Below are 18,882 nucleotides of genomic sequence, written 5' to 3' on the forward strand. Positions count from 1 at the left end.
AATGTTTCCATTTTTAGTACATCGCTGTCGTGTAGGTGATTGTCATTTCAAATGAGTTATATTATATTCACCTATATAGGGCAGTTATACACAAATTATATATATTTTCCAGACTACTGTATCATTTTGTCTATGTCTGTGTTACTGTACCTAGTTTTCGTTTTATTTTCTGTACGTGACGAACAGGCCAATCGCTGTCACACATACCTGTAAGGATTCATCTCTACATTTCCCTCCCTGCTGAGTCTACCGAGGGGGCAAAATTACATATTTTACCCTGCAATCATTTCACTCACTGGTAAGATAAATGCATTGTTTTTCTTCTTTTTTAGAGTAAACAGTTGCTTGAGTTCTTTTTGTTTGCTTCTTTTATGAGTAACACTTTTACAATGTTTCCTTTCACATAAAAACTAACCATGAACCAGTGTTATTTTTGTTTTGTTATACTTTTATTATTATTTTGAATTAGCTTTTTTATATTTATATTTTAGTTTTAGTTTTTTTTTCCAGTTAATATTTGTAATGTTTATATATAATATAAAATATAATATAATATAAATATAATATAACATATATTATATAATTAGCTTTTTTATATTTATATTTTAGTTTTAGGTTTTTTTTTCAGTTAATAATTGTAATACTAATTTCAGTTTATTACCAGGTTTTTTTTTTTTGTTTGTTTGTTTAAAGTTTTTCAACATTTATATTTTATTTTATTTCATTAGTTTAACCCTTTAATAAACACCACTTCTACAGCATTTATTAATGTTAATTTTCAACATTTGCTAATACACCTTTAAAGTCCAAAGTTGAATTTGTTAACTTTTGTTAATGCACTGTGAACCAAAATGAACAATGAACTTTTACTTTAGATTTTTACTAACCAATGTTATCAAAGATTAATAAATGCTTTAAAAAATGCTTAGTTCAAGTTAATTAATGCATTAACTAACAAATGAGAATTGTAAAGTGTTACCAATATATGTTCAATCATGTTTTTGATAAATAAGCTGAAATTGCCAATTTAGTCATTTTGGAATTTTATTTATATATATATATATATATATATATATGTTTAAATATTTTTCGGTTTCAGATTAAACATTTAAAAATGACTGAATCAATTATTAGTTGTTCAAGTAGTTGTATGAGATTGGATATTAAATGATTGATCATTGATTTTACCATGAAAAAGGACAACATAATGCATATGCTGATGAGTGTAATAACTGATACGCCACGGCTAAATGTTGCATGTAAAGCATGTACTGTAAATATTGAATATTCAGAGAATTATAAAATGAAATTATTTTTATTATAGAAATTGTTCTGCGAGACTTCTAGGGAAGACAAATACTTATATTTTGACATAAACAAAACTGAATTACATCGAAGACACAATCTACCGTTTTAAGCTACCAAACATTTTCCTCTTCCAGTCCAGCAGTCAACCATGTTCAACAGCTTGCTTGTGTCCGCAAGCTTTGGAAAACAAATTCTGGATTGGCTTCCTTTGAACTCTGTTGCTGTTTTTGTCTTGAAATGATACAGAGATTGTTTGTTCCTACAGGTCCACATTTGAAACAGAAATGGGCAGAAGTTCTTGATATCAGCTGATGATGAAAAAAGATTGATGAATAAGCCAGCACAAATGTTCCTCCACTCACCGATGCAAGACCAACTTAGTTTGACAGTCCATCCACGGTTGTTAATTTTTTTTTTTTTCCTTTTTTTGTCATAACATACAATTGGCCATTACATGTACAAATACATCAAAATTACTTAAGTTGGAAACTGAAAAACAGAGATTTTTTTTTCCATTTTACGATATAATACCGGGCACTTTACAGAAGTCTGTTCTCTTTTATTCTTCAAGTCTTTGTGTCCAAAGAATGATAGAGACATGGCACCATCCCAGTACAAAAAGGTCCTTTAGAGTCTCCCCTTTTCATTCCATAGTAAAATACTGCTGAACAGCCCTGCCTTGAAGCCGAGAGACGTCAGGAGATGAAGGAGCTCCTCTCTTTTATCCTCTCCTCTGTTTTCTTTTTTTTGTTCTCGTGTGTCTTGTTCTCACTGTAGTCTGGGCCAGTATTGGGACATGTCTGCTTCACTGCCTGGCACTTGGACTGGTACAGACACCCCAGGCGAGATTAGACCTGTAGCATGACAAACATTAAGGAAATATTTAGGATTATGTAACTTAAGAGCATTTCTTAAAAAAAAAAAAAAAATTATCCATCAAAATTTTATAATATTTGTATTTAAGTTTTTTGCTTTGGTAGAAGAGTAAGTGCTTACCCGTTGAGGTTGTGCCTGAGGTGGCCATTGATTGGCTGTTCATATGTGCCTGCATGTGCGGTGGTGTGTATGTGTCATAGCTCCGCCCATTCACCGAAGGACTAGTGGGCAACATGCATGAGTATGATGAGGTCTGGCTTGGCTGTGGAGGGGGGGAAGAGAGGCAAACCAGTCAGCAACACACATCTGATATAAACGGCCTTACAGACCTGAATGCTGTAGTTGCATTAGATTTACAGTGTGCGGAAATATCGAATTGCTAATCCTTTGAAACATTGAGGTGGGCACAACAGTGCAGAACAATATAGTACAGCGTGAAGCACTGAACTGACATACTTGCATAGGAAGGTTGTTGGCCATGGTGAAGCTTGGCATTGGTGGCAGAGCGCTGTATGTGTTCGTAAGGGCCGTGTCTGGTCTTCCCAACATGGAGCCCGATGTGAAGGATACTGTTTAAAACGTAAAAAGATGTTGTTGGGGGTTTTTTTTCTAAAAAGTCCAAAAACGTAGTTTCTCGTAAAATTTCAGTAGGGTTTGCTTATGAGCATCATGCAGACATTTTAGGGTGTTTACCTGGTGTTGTGGGCTGAGGGATTGGCTGATAAACGCTAGTGCTGAAGCTGCTACTGATGGGTATGTGACTCGAAGAGTTGCTGGCCTGTCGTCTTTGATTTCTTAACTTTTCTTCTCTCCTCCATTTTGCTCTTCTGTTTGAGAACCACACCTGGACGGACATGCTTTAGTTAGTTTTCAAAGACTTTTAAAACAACATACAACAATTAGTATCTAGCAGGATGAAGACTGACGTTTAGTATTTAATATTTTCTTTCTGCAGTGTAGAGGATATATATATTGATAATCCGTTGAAGGTAACTTTAGGGGGTGGTACATTCTCAATGAAGACAACATTTGATTGGACATCTCTACCAAAATTCGTAAAAATTCGTACGAGTGATTAAAAAGTGGCTAATTTGTACGACCTCATTCGTACGATTTGTCTAAACCCGCGTGATGGTTAGGTTTAGGGGCGGGGTAAGGGGTAGGTCATTCGTACGTATTCATACAAATTGGCCAATTCGTAAAATATGTACGATTTAGCAAAATCGTACGAGTGAGGTCGTATGAATTGTTATACGAATTAGCCACCACGTAAAATTCGTACGAATTATCGTGTGATCGGATTGGACATCTGTGTAGTGCAGCATGAGTCATCAATATTTTAGAAGAGTGAGACTAAATTTGAAGTGCTTAAAGCCACAAAACTGTGATATTGTCAAAAAGTGATATCAGCTATTTATGATAATATTTAAAAACTAGGGCGATTAAAATGTGTTAGAAAGTGTCCCATTTTACCTTCATTCTGTTTTTGTAAATTGTAGTGTTTTCGCTCACCTGTATTCTTGCTTCTGGTAAGTCTATTTTCGCAGCAAGTCTCTCTCGCGCAAACACGTCAGGATAGTGCGTTCTCTCAAATTCTGGTGGAAACATAAAAAAATGATGTTATATAATGCAAAGTAATTTAGCTATCTTTAAATCCAACAAATAAAAGTTCTAAAGTATTTCGAAGTGCGATTCTGTTGTTTGGTCTTCGCTAGATATTTTAATAGTAATAATCTCAATGTTTACCCTTTTCAAGTGCTTCTATTTGTTCTTGTGTGAAAGATGTGCGGTTCCTTTGCAGTTTTCTTTTTAGCTGAAGCCTCATCTGTGTTTCATCCGAGTCTTCCCCGTTGGAGCTTATTGAGTTTGTGTTCTCACCACCACCGTCTGACTGTTGGCAGCCATCTGGAAAGCAAATATAAAATGTAAGATAATTCTACGTTTTAAAAAACATGATTCTCATTTTCAGTTCATTTGTATATTAGAGTTTGCTTGTCATATTTATGTAGGGACAATGTGGCGCAAAATTAGTGGCATCGCCCTCTGCAATGTTGTGGGAAAACATTTCGAGCACGCTCGCTTAGATCTTTCAGCATCGAGTCACAAAGGCTGACGAGCTCGAGGGCTCTACAGAAATGCGATAAAATGTCCCAGAAATCTTTTCAAATGTTTTTAAAAACCAAACTCCCTCTCCCCCCTTTTCATCCCAGAGTTCTTCAATTAAGCCACGGCCACCATATGGGCGTTTGCAGAGCTATTGAGGTGACCACCAATACTTGAATAGGAGAGGGATGCTTTCACAGTCACACAATGCGGGAGAGTAGGGTAACTCTTAAATACTCGCTGTGAGGACGGATGGCAAACTTTCGTGGGTTGAATTTTGAGGACACAATTGGACCGGGCGACAAAAGGATTCTCTCGAGCAGTCATTGTAGCACGAGGATTCCAGTCAACAGACTTTTCAGCTCGGCGTGTTAACCTTTATGCTCTACTGTCATTAATCACTGTCCCTAGGGCCGGCCCGTTCAACCCCGGTTAGGATTTATACCTACTTATAAGCGCAGGGAGAAAACAGCCAGGCCACCGTGAATGAGACATCGAAATGCGAAGGCTCTTGTTTGTCACAGACAAGGGGATTGGAGTGCCAGTTGTGAGTCGATAAGCTTTAACCCTGCTGTGTTGTTGAACACCAATGCCTAATTAAGCCTGCCAGATACATTTGAGGCAAAATATTTGAGTTTGAAAAGCCTAAAGAAACTGATCGATATTTTATACACAATTGTCTAATGTAAATGAAACTCCAGACTGAATGGACTTTTACATGGGTGGTGGTTTAAATAGTCACGTGGCCAGAGGCCAAACTTCCAGCCTGCATCAAAGTCATAATTTGGAATGAATAATATTTGAAAGGTATTTTATGAATTTAATAAGCAATGTTCACAGGACATTTAAACTATAATAGAAAAAAAATCTGCCTGACAATATTTTAAATATATATAGGCTACAGTAATGTCAGTAAATTATTTAGGTATTTTTTTTTCTAGAGGTGATGAACTGAGTAACAATAAATTTTTTTTTAAATTAAGCTCAAAGTATGTCACTGTAAAAAGTGATCACTTGCCTTAACTTAAAAAAGTGAGGAAACCCTTTGCCTAAAAATTAAGTAGCATAGACTTAACTTAAAAAGTCAATTTTCCACATAATTGATGTGGAATTGTAGTTCACATAACTTTTTTTCTCAATAATGTATGGTTTATAACTCGGTAATTTTTAGGCAACTGATATTTTTACAGTGAAGCTCAGACTAAACGGTAACAAATAATATAAAATATTTGTCTTCTTATGATGTAAGTTTAACATTGTCACTTTTCTTCTCAAAGTAATTTATTCATCAAAGAAAATAAGTTTTAAAAGGTCTTTGTGTGTAGAATTCACACTTTTCAAGAGCTAATCCGAATGTGTGGCCTGTTCTCAAAAGCTTGACCAACTGTCGCCAGATTTAGGATTTGTTTTCTCTGAGAAAGGCGGTGGGAAATAAAATCATTCCTTATTGGGGCGTTGTCGTAACCGGTGAGGCGGAAGGCAAGCAAAAATGTGCCAAAACAACCGCGGCATCTTTCAGCTGTGGAGGCCTTGATCAAAACATGCGAGGACCCTTGGAAAAGAAAAAGTGTCCAAATCCTTTAGACGGCTTTAGTAGCCCGGTCCTATGGCGGAGGGAGGGGCTGTTCCTCCGAATGCGATGGAGTTGTCTCTTTTAGCGTCCTGTCAGCCCAGATGAATCCGCGATTTTATTCAGTGTTGCGTGACATTCATCAGATTGCGACCATATTTCTCTCGCTCAGAAACCTCACCCAGACTAATGTTGTCTATGACAGCTATATAAGAGAGGATCGATATCAGTAGAATAAAAGCCAAAAAGTAGCCCAACACAGATAGTGATGGCTTTTATTATATTTTAAGCGCACAGGTTTTAGTTTGTCATAAATCATAAATTAGACGCTTGATGTGCAATTAATTGATAAAATAAAATAAAAAATAAGCAATTTATTAAATCAAATAAGCATGTTATCTAGCGTGTAGCCTATGTTATCTTTTTATCGTGTTCGTCTTAAATCTGGTAGCCTATACGAGGCCACATGACAATAAACCGTATTAAATATGCAGAGCTAGCCTATAAAATGTAGGCGACTTGTTAGCATGTCAGGCGAAATCAAATTAGTTCTGTATCTTGTAGCTATAGTTTTAGTAGGCTAGATTTTTCCCACATGTTAAATATTATAGGTTTTAACGTGGTTTTGCTCTTGTGAACCAGAATTAAGATATGCTACTCTCCTTGGCAAAGCCCAAAAAAAGTTGCTGCAACCGGTCAATGATTTGACACACCGATGTTAGGCTTATACAGACATTAATTCTCTATATTTTTACGTCTGTCTTTCGTTGAGAAGCGCCTTTAACACTAACAACTCTAATTGGCAAACGTTGCCATCATGTCCAGGGTGTCTCCGGTGAAACATTTCCACAGCTGTCTCTTCGAACTAAACACGTATTTAAGTCGCCTTAATGTGAAACAAAACGTTCTCTAATGAGCTATTACATAGCGACAGAACTGTTCTCATAACACATTTTTCTGTGTGACAGAAACATATTTTGCACAGGGAATCCACACATGGTTCCATGTTTATTTCTATGTCTCTTTCTTATGAACTGTGAATAGGCTATGGATTGCAACTCGAATTAGGCTACTATTCGTAATTTGTATATTAGCCTATCTTTATGGCATATAATTGAATAATTCAAGGTATTTAATTATTAATATTATGACAGTAATTTAAGCCCCGTGCAGCATATAATTAGCATTTATATACATTTATATATAACAATCATCTAACTATATGGAATTTAAAAACTAAAAGGATTGTTTATCATTATTATTACTGTAGCCTAATTGTTTTACCTTTTTAGATAATAATTCATCAGGAATTACTCTGAATCATGCACCAATGCCAAACTTTCCATATTGTTACTTTACTTTAATGAGAGAGCATTGTTTATGCCTTAAGCTATACATTGTTAGCTATAACTGTGTGATTTGCACATGCACATTTCTGAAATGCATTTCTTGGACACAGCCACCTCTGGTAACAGTTCTCTCTAAATTGCATGCATTTTCTGTAAATCTTCTTTGAAACAATATAAGCGCTATACAAATAAATGTGAATTGAATCCAGATCGCAAAATAACAAGCAACGAAAGCAATGCCCCCTTTTGCACAATCTTCCTCTATGGAAAGTAATATAGCCATACCTTGATTGGGCTGTCCTGGCACTGAAGTTCCGGGGTACCAGCCCGGCCGGGTCCCCCACGTGCCGGTCTGACCGTTCAGCATCCTCAGCTTTTCATACATGCCATCTGCGCCCATCTGTTGCTTTTCGCTAGCCAGGTTGCGCAGTACTCTGTTTATCGATGACACCTGAAAGACGAACCCAAAGATGCGGCACATTAATTAAAGAGCGCGTCCACGATGTGGCATCTTGGCTTTGGAAACGATTGGCCCCATTTCTACACAGGCCTACATGCCAGAGCATTACATCGCATTGCATTGTCCTCTAGTGGAGAGGAGATTACAGCAGTGGCCGGGGATGACCGAAGTTGGAGAATGTTCACGTTCAAGGTCATTAGTGCATGCATTTAAGCAACGCATCAAATTATTACGCATTAACTCATGATGTTGTTAATGAATGCATGGCAACTTCTCTGAATGAACTTACACTGGGTATATTATCGTTTGTGCAGACCCCGTCTGATAGCAGCCTGTCTCGGATTTCCCACGCGAAGATTGACGGACACTCCCTCTTGTACTGGGCAATTTTGCCGACCACCTCTGGAGTCGCTACTCGTGGTTTACTTCCTCCGATCGCCCGGGGTCTGATGGAGCCAGTTTCATAGTATCTACCCAAGATTTTGCTCACACAGCCGTTCGACACCTAGATGGAAAACAAAAGAAACAATTCACATACATTATTTAAAACTAGCGTGAAATGTTAAGTGTATGCTGCAAGCAATGATAAGCTTACGTTTTCATTGTCCAGCACTTGGACTTTTGCATCAGCATGGGTCTATAACACAAGAAATACCTTTAACACAAAAAATATGTCTTCAGTGGTACGAGAAATGATGCACTTTTTAAAAATGCATTTCGCTCGCCAAATTTTAAAAATTGCCAAATGGAAAAAAGATGAGAAGTGCCTCGATCCATTCCACAAGACCACTGTTTATGCATTCCAAAATGAAATTTGAAATGAATCCTCGTTGCTCGCTGGCATTAATAATGCAAAGGTTTATTTAAAAAAAAATGCTATGCAGCTGGGGAAAAGCAGTATGAAACAGCACAAATATGAAACAAAACTACTTTAAAGTTATTACAATTGTTTTGGTGAATAGTTAATATGAATGGAAAATTCCTTATCATCACCTGCAGAATACGGGATATGTCACACGGCCGCGCGCCACTGTGAGCGAGTTCAACTATTTTCTGTCTCGTGGAGTCGGGCAGCGGTCTGCCGTTGACGAATACACCGCCGAGCTGGTTCACTCCACTGTGACCTAAAAAAGGAAAAAGCTTGTAATTCACCCAGCATTTAGCAAACCAGACTCTATTCAAACAGAATCCAATCACAGCTGTTTTATTAATAGAAGCTTCCAGGTCGCAATTGTCTAAAATGAGTCAAGCATTACAAGAGCATTGTCAACAAATCTCAATATTCAGCAGAGACAAGTGTAAATCGCTTTTAAATCAGCATAGCCGGTAATTATTGCTGTTGTTCAGCTGTCATATGTTTTAGACTGTTCTCCAGATGTGCTCCTATAATATCATAATCTCCTAATACACAATTGTAATATAATTACACATGCAGAACATTGATTAAGCGTCAGCGCTCTCGTACGATCTGGAGCAAAACATCTCCAACCCACTGAGCCGAGATTTGCGCATCTTTGCAATGCCTTAAACGGATCAGATGGCGTAATGCTATTTGTGGCATTACACTAAAACTTCTTAAACGCTGCAATGGTTTAAAGCATAGCCCCACACATTAAGTAAAACAACTTTTTTTAAGAAAACTGAAGAAAAAAAAGCATCAAGCAATGCACAGCATTTCCCACGTAAGCAATTGGCTTATGTTACTAAAGCTTCCAAAAAGCAGACCAAAGGCACCAAACCTGAAGCCAAAACGGAAAAGCAGCCTTCCCGGTTTGCTTTACTTCTCAGCTCCCTTCCCTCCGAAGGCTCGCGTTAAATTGAGTCCAAGAGCACAAGCTCCTTTGCAATAAATAAGCTCCAAATATAGAAGAGGGGGAAAATATGATGAGCCTGCCTGACATTTGTCTTTAAAATAAAGCTAGCTGCATGTCAAGTTTGAGCTTAATTTCTGGAAATAGGCGGAAGTCGCCCTGGATCATGCATGGAAGGCTAATTGAAAAGATCAGTTGGAGCACTTGTGGCAGGCATGTCACTTTATGACATCGCTCTGCTTTTGAAAATCGCATCGTCACGACAAATAGTAGCATGATAAAACGACCCTTTCTGTCTGCATTTGGATATCACTCAGACTAAATTGGACTCTACTCATTTCCCCTTTAAGGGAAGCTTAATTTTAAGGTAGCCAGGGGCTGTGCGCGTGTACGTTCACGGGGGCGCGCCTCGCCCTTAATATATTAAAAGTGACATTTCTTTTTTTCCCCAAGTGACAAACCGCCATTGCCTATATTTAAGCACTGGGAGCAAATTTGCGGGATGCTGTTTTGATATGTAGGTTTATGCGTAAATATGCAGAGCGAAATATAAAATCTGTGTTATGCAGGAGTGTTTTATTTTTATAACGCATTACGAAGATAACGACGTGCTTTATGGTTTATTCTACCTGAGAACTACTTCTGCTGATCTGTCTAGTACTTTTACCATAAAAAAAATGCAGAATGAAAAACAGTCTTTTTCTGTCCGGTAATAGACGCATTGAGGATTTATTGGCTTTGAAACCATATGCCGTATGGCTCTTAAATGCATCCACTTGTTTTGAGCTGGCCAACACGCAGATTAGGATATAAAATCAAAACTTTCGCTTGAAAGGTTAAGTCTTAATCGTTCTATAATTCCCCACGGTGAATGGTGTGGGTCTCGCCCAGTGGCAATCATTGCGCCCGCGGTACTCTGTTTCTAATCAATTAATAAGAAGACATATGGTGTCAATTTGGACGCTCCACTCTATATACACCCAAGAGTTATTAGCACAAAGCTTGGGTTGCCGCCTGTGACCTTTAAACAAACCAAAGGCCTAACCCGAATGATATATTTTTATTAATACACGCGAGAAATCGCACGGCAACATCACTGATTATCCTTGAGAGAAAAAAAAAATTGTAAAGTTTGTAGGGGAACATTTTTTTACACCGCGTAATATTTAGTGATTTTATTATATTTTAAAGTGTGGGGATATGATTTTTTTATTTATTTATCGCTCATATTGTTTAATGTGCTCTACTTCTGCTGACCTAATTTGAAACGCTTCGTTACTCCAAATTTTTGCACCTTCCAAAATACATAATCTTTTCTATGGACGTCAAAATTTGTGACTAAATCAGTACATGAGGACAGAGCAAATAACTGGCACTTACAACAATAAAAAGGAATAGAAATGAGAGGATGACATTCAACACACCTTCGTTACAGATGTCATACACCTCTTGTCCAGCATTAAGAAAGAAAATATGTCTCATTTATTGTAATCATAACTTACTCAGTGCTTTCTAAAAATGACTAAGTATATGTTTTGCTAGTTGGCCTGCACACATCTCAAAGACAGACACATAAGCGCATGTAATTTATTCATGCTCTACAACATTCAATGCTGCATCAAAGCTCAGTCTATTATTTCACTCTCGCGGTGTTTCATAAACATGAGAGACGTTCCATCAGAATCATGCAATGTCAATTTCGTCTCTGTTAATGGACTAGGTGGATTGGCCGCCGATGCTAACATTAATTCAGCAATTATTTAAAAGCAAGTCAAGCAGAAACATCCTCTCTCTCTAATACACACACACACACAATTATGCAAAGAGCATATGGGTTAGACACTCTAACTAGGTTGTGTAGCTATGCAAGCTTCTATGTGACTTTTTTTTTAATTCAGGAAATTTCTCACTGTTAATGTAATTATTGCTCTCTCAAATGTAGCCGTACGAATTGAAATAATGGAATAAAGTTTCATAAAACTGTAAAATAGTAGTTTAACTTAGTGCTCAGCTACTTTGAGGGAGCTGTATGAATGACAGGAAAAAATATTGGCAGCATGCACGCGCCCAACACTCCTGACGAACAGTGTAAACTGCCTTCACTAATATACCAAAACAAATGCCTTTCTGGCTGGACGCCTCTCACGTTTTTTCTCGTGTTTATTTTTTCGCTCACCTTTATATTTAATAGACAAAAACGCATTTCAGAAAAAGAAAAGAACTCCACTTACTGTTTTGCATCATGGACGCGACGCCAGACTCCCACGTGGCCCGGTTATAGTATTCTATTAGTCATAAAGAAACAATAATAATGGTCAGTTTCACATTTTTAAATCACGTGTATTGCAGTGCAATTTTTTTGTGAGACTTGTGTGCAAGAAAGTTACGGACAATATTGTGTGCATGGGCTAAAGCTTCAGCATTTTATTTTTGCATTCATGCTGCAGAAAAGTGAGAGAAAAAAAAAAAATACTGTCTCCACAAATACACTTATGCCCAGGGTTTAAACTTGCCTGGAAACAGAGTTGACTGTCCGCTTAAAACAATTTATAGACTCGCATCTGCTTCACTCTATTAAAATATCCCTAGGACAAAGCAAAACAATTTATTAGTACACCTAGCCGTAATTATTTATTTATCATTACAACTAAATCTAATATAATTTTTTTAGGTATTGTTTTTATTACTAATACACTAATTAATGTGTGTGTTTATAAGGCTATAGATACGTTTTAATCTGGTAAAGTTTTCTTATTTTAAGTTTAATAATCGGTAGTATTATTGTTGTTTTTGTTATAATTTTTATTATTATAATTATTATACAAAATATTTTCGACATGTACATCTGCTTTTCCCCTATAAAACTTCAGATGTTGTTGGCAAGGCCTACTTTTTTTTCCCCTCCCCTTCAGATCCTCTCTTCTGGTGACACACGCTGTCTACCTCGCCTGGCTGCGCTGGAAAAGTAAAGCCAGGCAGGAGGGGTGAGGGGGGTCCCCGACAAAGCCCCGCTGAATTTTAACAATAGCTTTCTTTCTCCCTCTACACCAAAACCCAGAGAGTAAAACCCGGGCTCCCTAACTAGCTACACCGTTTCCAACTAAACGTACCAACAACTCTCAAAAAATACAAAGAGCTGAAGGGAGCGAGTCCCCCTCCTCCTCTTCCTCCTCCTTCACCCGCATCAGCCAGTGCAGCTCGCTATGACCCCGTTACCTCAATGCCTTTTTGTTTGTCTCGTCGCGCGAAATAGAAAAGTAATTTCTTGTTATAAGTATCTGGAGGTAATTGTGTTACTGGTATATGTCGTTAAGGGCTGTAAAAAATGTACAACAGCGCAGTGGGGCGCTCAATTGGTAAAAGACAATTGCAATAAAGAACCCATTCAATACATTTACCGAAAAGGAGGCACACTGAAGAAATAGTCCCTGCTTTGATTTTTTTTTTCTTTTTAAGTAGCCTAGATGGATTGTGTGCGCGATTTACAGTGCACTGCAACAAATAAATACATATAATTGCCAGCGTTGAGTTGCACGTGTTTCATTAAATAACATTTATAATTTAATAATGCACTGTATATTGCCCTTTAATTAAAATTATTTGTAACTATTTTTTTAAGATTTCACGTTTTCTCAAATTTCTACAAATTCGGAAAATCAAAACAATTATTAGGCTATTATTTAAAAAAAATGCAAATATATGTTTGTTTGTTTTTTTAAGTAAAGTATTTAGTATTTCTTACCCATGTGGGCTATCTCTGTCTGCACTCATCTTTTTAGTTAATGATCTGTTTTAATAGTGCTGTCTGTAATTGACAGGGCCTAATCTGCATTTTGTTCGTTCTAATGTGCAACATGAAGGCTCCTAATTAAGCACACTTATTCGCAAGCCTTTGATATTCTGCGGAAAGTAGCCTACATTTGAGTGAAAGTTTCAAAAGTTGGAAACGATGCTGATTTATATCGCAACAGATTTATAAAACTGCTATATAATGCAGGGTATAAAATATACGTTGACCGATTAAAATAGAATCAGATACATTTAATTTTATATCATGTAGAATTTAATATTGATTTATACGTCAACGTAGGCTATACACATAATAATATCGCTAATATATTTCAGTTCGTTTTTTTTAATGCAAACTAAACAAGAAAATGATGTAACCTTAACAGTTAAGTTTAAAGTCTAGACTTAAATGTAATTCTACTTTTTAAAAGTAAGTCTTTGGGCAAAGAAGGCAGCAGTGTCCAGACTGAAAAGCAGAACACCAAGTTCACGGTGCGATTTGGTGCTGGCGCCCGACTGAATGTGGTGGTGTGATTCAACCTGACACGCCACCTCAACGGGTCATTGCGTTCAGATTTTCAGGACTGATCGCGGTCTTGGCCTACTGTGACTTTTTGCTTTCTCTGTCATAAATAAGAACTTTGCTTGGCACAAAACTCGACATAGCTGAAGCACAAAAAGGCAAAGAGCGTTCGTGAAACTCAATGATTTAGTTTGACACCACGAGGCATGCAGCTTTAAGTTTTCTGTTTTAGTTTTTATTTTATTTTTTCAAGGACGCACATAACTTTTGTACCAGTCAAATGTTTTCTCCTCATAATTATAATTTACAAACCAACAGTTTTTCTTTTTACAGCTGGCGTGTAGGCTATATTTAACAAGATTCTCACTTAAGCGGTGCAAATGCGTGCGAGTTGCTCAAAAGAGAAGAATGTCTTAACTTACCTTTTTGAGGCATAGTTCCAACAGCCTTCGTATCCGCGCTGAAATACTTCGTTTACAATAAGGAGAAGACTCTGAAGAAAATCGTCCTCAAACAGTTTGTCTTTTATAGTTTCCAATTGATCTGTGTGGAAAAATTAAATTCCCTGCGAAGGAAACAGAGATTGACAATAAAATGGGATGTCAAGACTGCGCCAGACTGAAAAATGTGCGCTCGTGGGAGTGAGTGAGAGAGAGAGAGAGGGGGAAGAGGGAGAGGGAGCGAGAGAGAGAGAGGGCGCGCACCTATGCTGATTGGTGATAGCGCTCGTGTATTAATGTATGTGTTCCTGGTCTGTGCCTCGCCTCCTCTCCTCTTCAGTGGCCCATTAGCTGAGCCTGACCTCTGTCATCATCTCCCAGCAAAACACTTCCTCCTGCCCCGGTGACAGAGCGGGAAACAGGGAAGAGCAAAAAAAAAAAAATCTAGTTTTTAACCCTACTTAATCACTCCTCATAAGCCATTCTCTAACATTTTTTTTCCATTGACATGCATTTAGGCGATCGGGCAATTGAATTTCTGGGTGAGACACTTTTATAGAAAAAAGTTTTTGGCATAGGCTAAATATTCTTGGAATTACCAAAGTAGCCACCATGATTTCGATTTAACACGAGCATTGAAACTGTACTTTTTGTAGTCAAATACTATTAAAGGGAGCAGGACACAAATAATAATTTCGGTTACACTTTATTTTATGTAATTGTTGCATGTTATGTAGCCTAGTTACTAGTAATAACTACAAATTATGCATAATTACATGCAACTAATCTTAAACCAAACCCTAATCCTAACTTTATAATACGTAGTCTACATCACTGTAAACAAAAGTTGCCTTAATTTAAAGTAGCCTACAATCAACTTGGATGTTTAAGTCATGTCAACTTAAATTACATTAAACTGACATTGAAACTTGAGTTGAATCTTGTTTATCATAAAAAAGTGGAAAATTGCTTAACTTATTTGGGTGAGTTAAAGCAATGTAAAAACATGTTGTCATAACTTATTGATTTGTTTACAGTGTAGTAATATTAATCAGTACTTAAATGTATAATTAGGCTACAGTGTAAAGACACCTTAAAATAAAATGTAGGCCTAACCATAATTTCTTAAGTGTTGCCTGCATGCTTCTATATACTTAACCCCATTAATATTGTGTTAGTTTACGCTAGTCTTGTCCACCGAAACGAGCGCAAACTTTCTCCACGTGTCATTGTTGACTTGGTGTCTGAGAATGTCATCAGACTTTAGGGCGCGCGCTCAGTGATCAGTTGGGAGACCCCATACTATTTACATTAATAGCGTGATTTGTTGTCGTTTTTCAGCGGGAGAAAAAGAAACTCCGTGTTGTGGGTTGCCAAGGGGGAAATGAAAATATCATTACGTTCATGGCCGGACACTTAAACTACATTTGTTGATTGCTTGGACATTAGCACACACCTCGGTACACCCCAAAGCAACCCCTCCGCGCCTGTGTTCGAGGTTACATGTGCTGCACTCTCAGCTCGCCACTCGCAGCTTGGGGTGTTCCACCCGTTCACTGGAGTGGAATAGATTCCGGGTTGGGATACAAGAACTGGAGAAGGGGAGGGGGGGTGGGGGACGTAGTATAGCACGGTGGGACAGCTTTAAAGAGAGACAAAATGTGTTGGGACGCACGGAGCATAAAATTAAGCTGTGGTTGCATACACTTGACTTCGTTTTGACATGTGAAAAGTGCTAAAAGTCGGAGCTCATCAATAAACTATCGCGAAAGTGAATGCGAGCTCTGACAACCATTGCATTCCCCACTATAGCACAATGAGGAAACAAACGACACTGCCAAAGAGTCTGCATCGCAATGAAAGGCCGCTTGAATGGGAGTCGGATAATGAGCTGGCGCGACCGTCATGCACTGTCATCTCGGGTCCTGCGGTGCGACCCCTCCTCGCCGTTTGATATTTTACGATATTTTCCCTCTCCTCACCATTTCAACTTTTTGCTGGTGAAGGATTCACCTCTTTATGCAACACGTTGTTCTACTGCACTGATTCCAACGTTTGTTATTGGTGTGTGTGTACAACCCCATACTGTTTAAAATATTCGTAGCAAGCCAAGTGATGGTTGTTCTTAAAATAAATCCGTTTTAATCACTTAAAGTTCTTTTTAAGCAACTGGGTTTTGCAAATAATCTTATTGAGAATCAGAGGTCTTAAATTATGGTTTTAAAAAGTTAAAAAAGTTAATTCATAGGCTATTTCGTTAGCTGTTTTTCAGAAACATTTGTTTTTAACGTTAAATTAAAAGTTTTTATGGATGATTCCATGACATCATGTTGTAAAACCATTTAGGTTCTAATTGGAAAGTTTACTTTTAAGATAAGGCCTAGGCTATATAAAGTAGCCTAAATAAAAACATCCTTTTGGAGAAAGAGTCGCCTATTTACGCTATCGTTTAACCACGCAGCTTTTAAAGATTCAACCTGTTTAAATCAAATATTTGACTAGTTCGAGACTTTTCACACGGATGGACTCATGTAGTCCTCCCATCAATTAGCACAGTTCGGATTAGCAGTCAGTGGTGTTTGGTCATGAATAAGAACCTAATCTTGTCGTTATTTCCCTCAGGCAAAATAGACGGTGCCTCGCCTCTCCCTAAAAGTTTTCAACGGGGAGGAAAAAAAAACTAGGCTAATAATAAGGGGCGGGGACAGGACTGAATGCAGCTGACGTCAGAGAGATAGAGAGAGAGAGAACTAGAGAAAGAGTGGCTCTTTAAGGCAATGTGGGAAAAGTTTATCGGCCAGAGCAAGCACCACATCCAGTCACCATGTTCTGGGGGAGGGGACTTGCTAGAGTGTGTGTGTGTGTGTGTGTGTGTGTGGTTGCCCACAGCGACAGACCACCACACTGGCAAAGGGCCTGATATGTAAAACTCCAATATCTAAAAGAAGCAAGTTACACATTATTTCATTTCATTAGGCTATAATAGACAGAAGTTGTATTGGGCTGATCATTTTAATTCTTATTTCCGTTCTTTCTTTTACTGATGGCTACTGCACAAGAGAGAACCCGCCAGCCTGGTGTGAAGATTTAAATTATTTCGATAACATGATGTGTTTCAGTGTGACAGAGTATATGGGACGTGTAATCTACATTCAGGGCAAAGTTTATGCATTGCAGGTCAAATGGGAAATTTAATACCTTAAAATGAATGTTAATCTAACGACTGTTTTATCGGTAGCCACACCGAATTGTGTAATTTGCATAGCCATTGATGGTGGTTAAAATATTTATTCCCTTACATTTATGCATAGGCTATAGTTCCTAACTACACTAATTCTTCTTAATGGGAAGAGTTGTATTGTATTATGGGAAGTTTAATATCTTAAATAAAATATTCCTTTATGGCAAATACAATATTATTAAAAGATCATGTATTAATTTATCTCTTATTTATCTTTATTTTAGCCAATTGTATATATTTATAATTTATAACTTTCCGAAGGTAGGCCTATATAATACTTCAAATTCGTTTTCAACATTTTGTTTTTAAATTATTAAATATTATTATAATAGGCTATTTAAATTATAAAATATTAAATTAATATTTACAGACGCGTGAGGTCCCATGTTTTTATAATAATGAAAAGGTTGTTAGTTATTTGGTTTAATGATGTTTACTCTCATCTGACCGATTACATATTTCTCATAATCATTCCCCGTGAGGATCGCCTGTATACAAATTGCACAAAAAGCAATTTTTGGCATTGTGTCAAAAACGACTATTGAGTATTGAAGAAGAATAAATTAATTTCACGGCATAGCTTTAGGGCAAATACATTGCTGCATGCCAATCGTATTTGTTATTGCTCGAGATTAACAGAGCCCAAAATGATGTCAGCGCAACAATGGAAAAAGAAGAATTTAGAACGTCGTAAACTTACCTCAATAAACGCTATAGCCTGTGAGTGATTTCGTTATGAGGGGAACGTTTCCAAACGAGAAAAGCGTAAAGAGTGTCTAGAAAGCACCCCTCCGGTCCGGATCCGTTTCACAAAACTTACTCCCAAAGTAAACGATATCCAGTCCAACAAGCCGAAAAGGGAACCACGGGAAAAGTTGTGAGAGATTGTAAACCCCTCTTTGTAGTATTGATGAAAATACTAGCCTATTTAACAGATGAAAGCAGGTCCAACTTTGGACTCTCCCTCTTGTTTCTTACGACACACGCAAACGTCGCACGTTAACTGTTGTCTTGACGAGTTCAAAATACCTCACTTTAAACGTGGTTCGGAATAAAAAAGACGTCCTCGTCTCACCATCAACTTTCTCTAAATATTAACCACAACCTGGCAGTGATTGGCTAGAGTGACGGCCCACGTCACAATTGACGCCATTTATCATTCCCCAAACCGGGAAGTTGAAGGAACGGCTGTCTGCTGTGTGCGTTTAACCGTCATAAGAAGTTTCTTTGAGGTTCCCCGATTTAATGGGTTTAAATGTAACAATTTTAAACCACCCATCTTGAAAAGAATGTCTGAATTAGTGAGTTATTAATTGTGTTGCCAGTTGCCTGATTTCTTTAAAACACAAAGGAGCACTTTTTGTTTTGATCGACCTATTAAAAATAGGCTTAAAATAAAATGCACGTGCAAT

General features: G+C 37.5%; 1 protein-coding gene across 7 annotated transcripts; it reads right to left on the bottom strand.

Annotated features, from left to right (window-relative positions):
* Positions 1 to 1,296: 1,296 nt before the first annotated feature.
* pax6a (paired box 6a) lies at positions 1,297 to 18,565 on the bottom strand. 7 transcript variants are annotated; one of them, XM_039648152.2, is made up of 16 exons: positions 18,171 to 18,565; positions 14,494 to 14,624; positions 14,212 to 14,354; positions 11,991 to 12,062; positions 11,709 to 11,762; positions 10,902 to 10,925; positions 8,660 to 8,790; positions 8,262 to 8,303; positions 7,956 to 8,171; positions 7,492 to 7,657; positions 3,931 to 4,089; positions 3,697 to 3,779; positions 2,878 to 3,028; positions 2,641 to 2,753; positions 2,305 to 2,446; positions 1,297 to 2,162 (listed from the first exon to the last, which is right to left on the bottom strand). In XM_039648152.2, the coding sequence occupies exons 5-16, from the start codon at positions 11,719 to 11,721 to the stop codon at positions 2,077 to 2,079; spliced, it is 1,326 nt and encodes a 441-aa protein (XP_039504086.1). In that variant the 5' UTR covers positions 11,722 to 11,762; positions 11,991 to 12,062; positions 14,212 to 14,354; positions 14,494 to 14,624; positions 18,171 to 18,565; the 3' UTR covers positions 1,297 to 2,076. The 7 variants fall into 7 exon arrangements, with proteins under 7 accessions (XP_039504086.1, XP_088983598.1, XP_088983596.1 ...); XM_089127472.1 differs by lacking the exons at positions 14,494 to 14,624; positions 18,171 to 18,565 and having other exon boundaries at positions 14,212 to 14,360; XM_089127470.1 differs by lacking the exons at positions 11,991 to 12,062; positions 14,494 to 14,624; positions 18,171 to 18,565 and having other exon boundaries at positions 14,212 to 14,362.
* Between the last annotated feature and the right edge of the window lie 317 nt (positions 18,566 to 18,882).

The sequence above is a fragment of the Pimephales promelas genome, chromosome 25 (assembly GCF_988280905.1).
Source record: "Pimephales promelas chromosome 25, fPimPro1.hap1.1, whole genome shotgun sequence".
In the NCBI taxonomy this organism is placed as follows: Eukaryota; Metazoa; Chordata; class Actinopteri; order Cypriniformes; family Leuciscidae; genus Pimephales; species Pimephales promelas.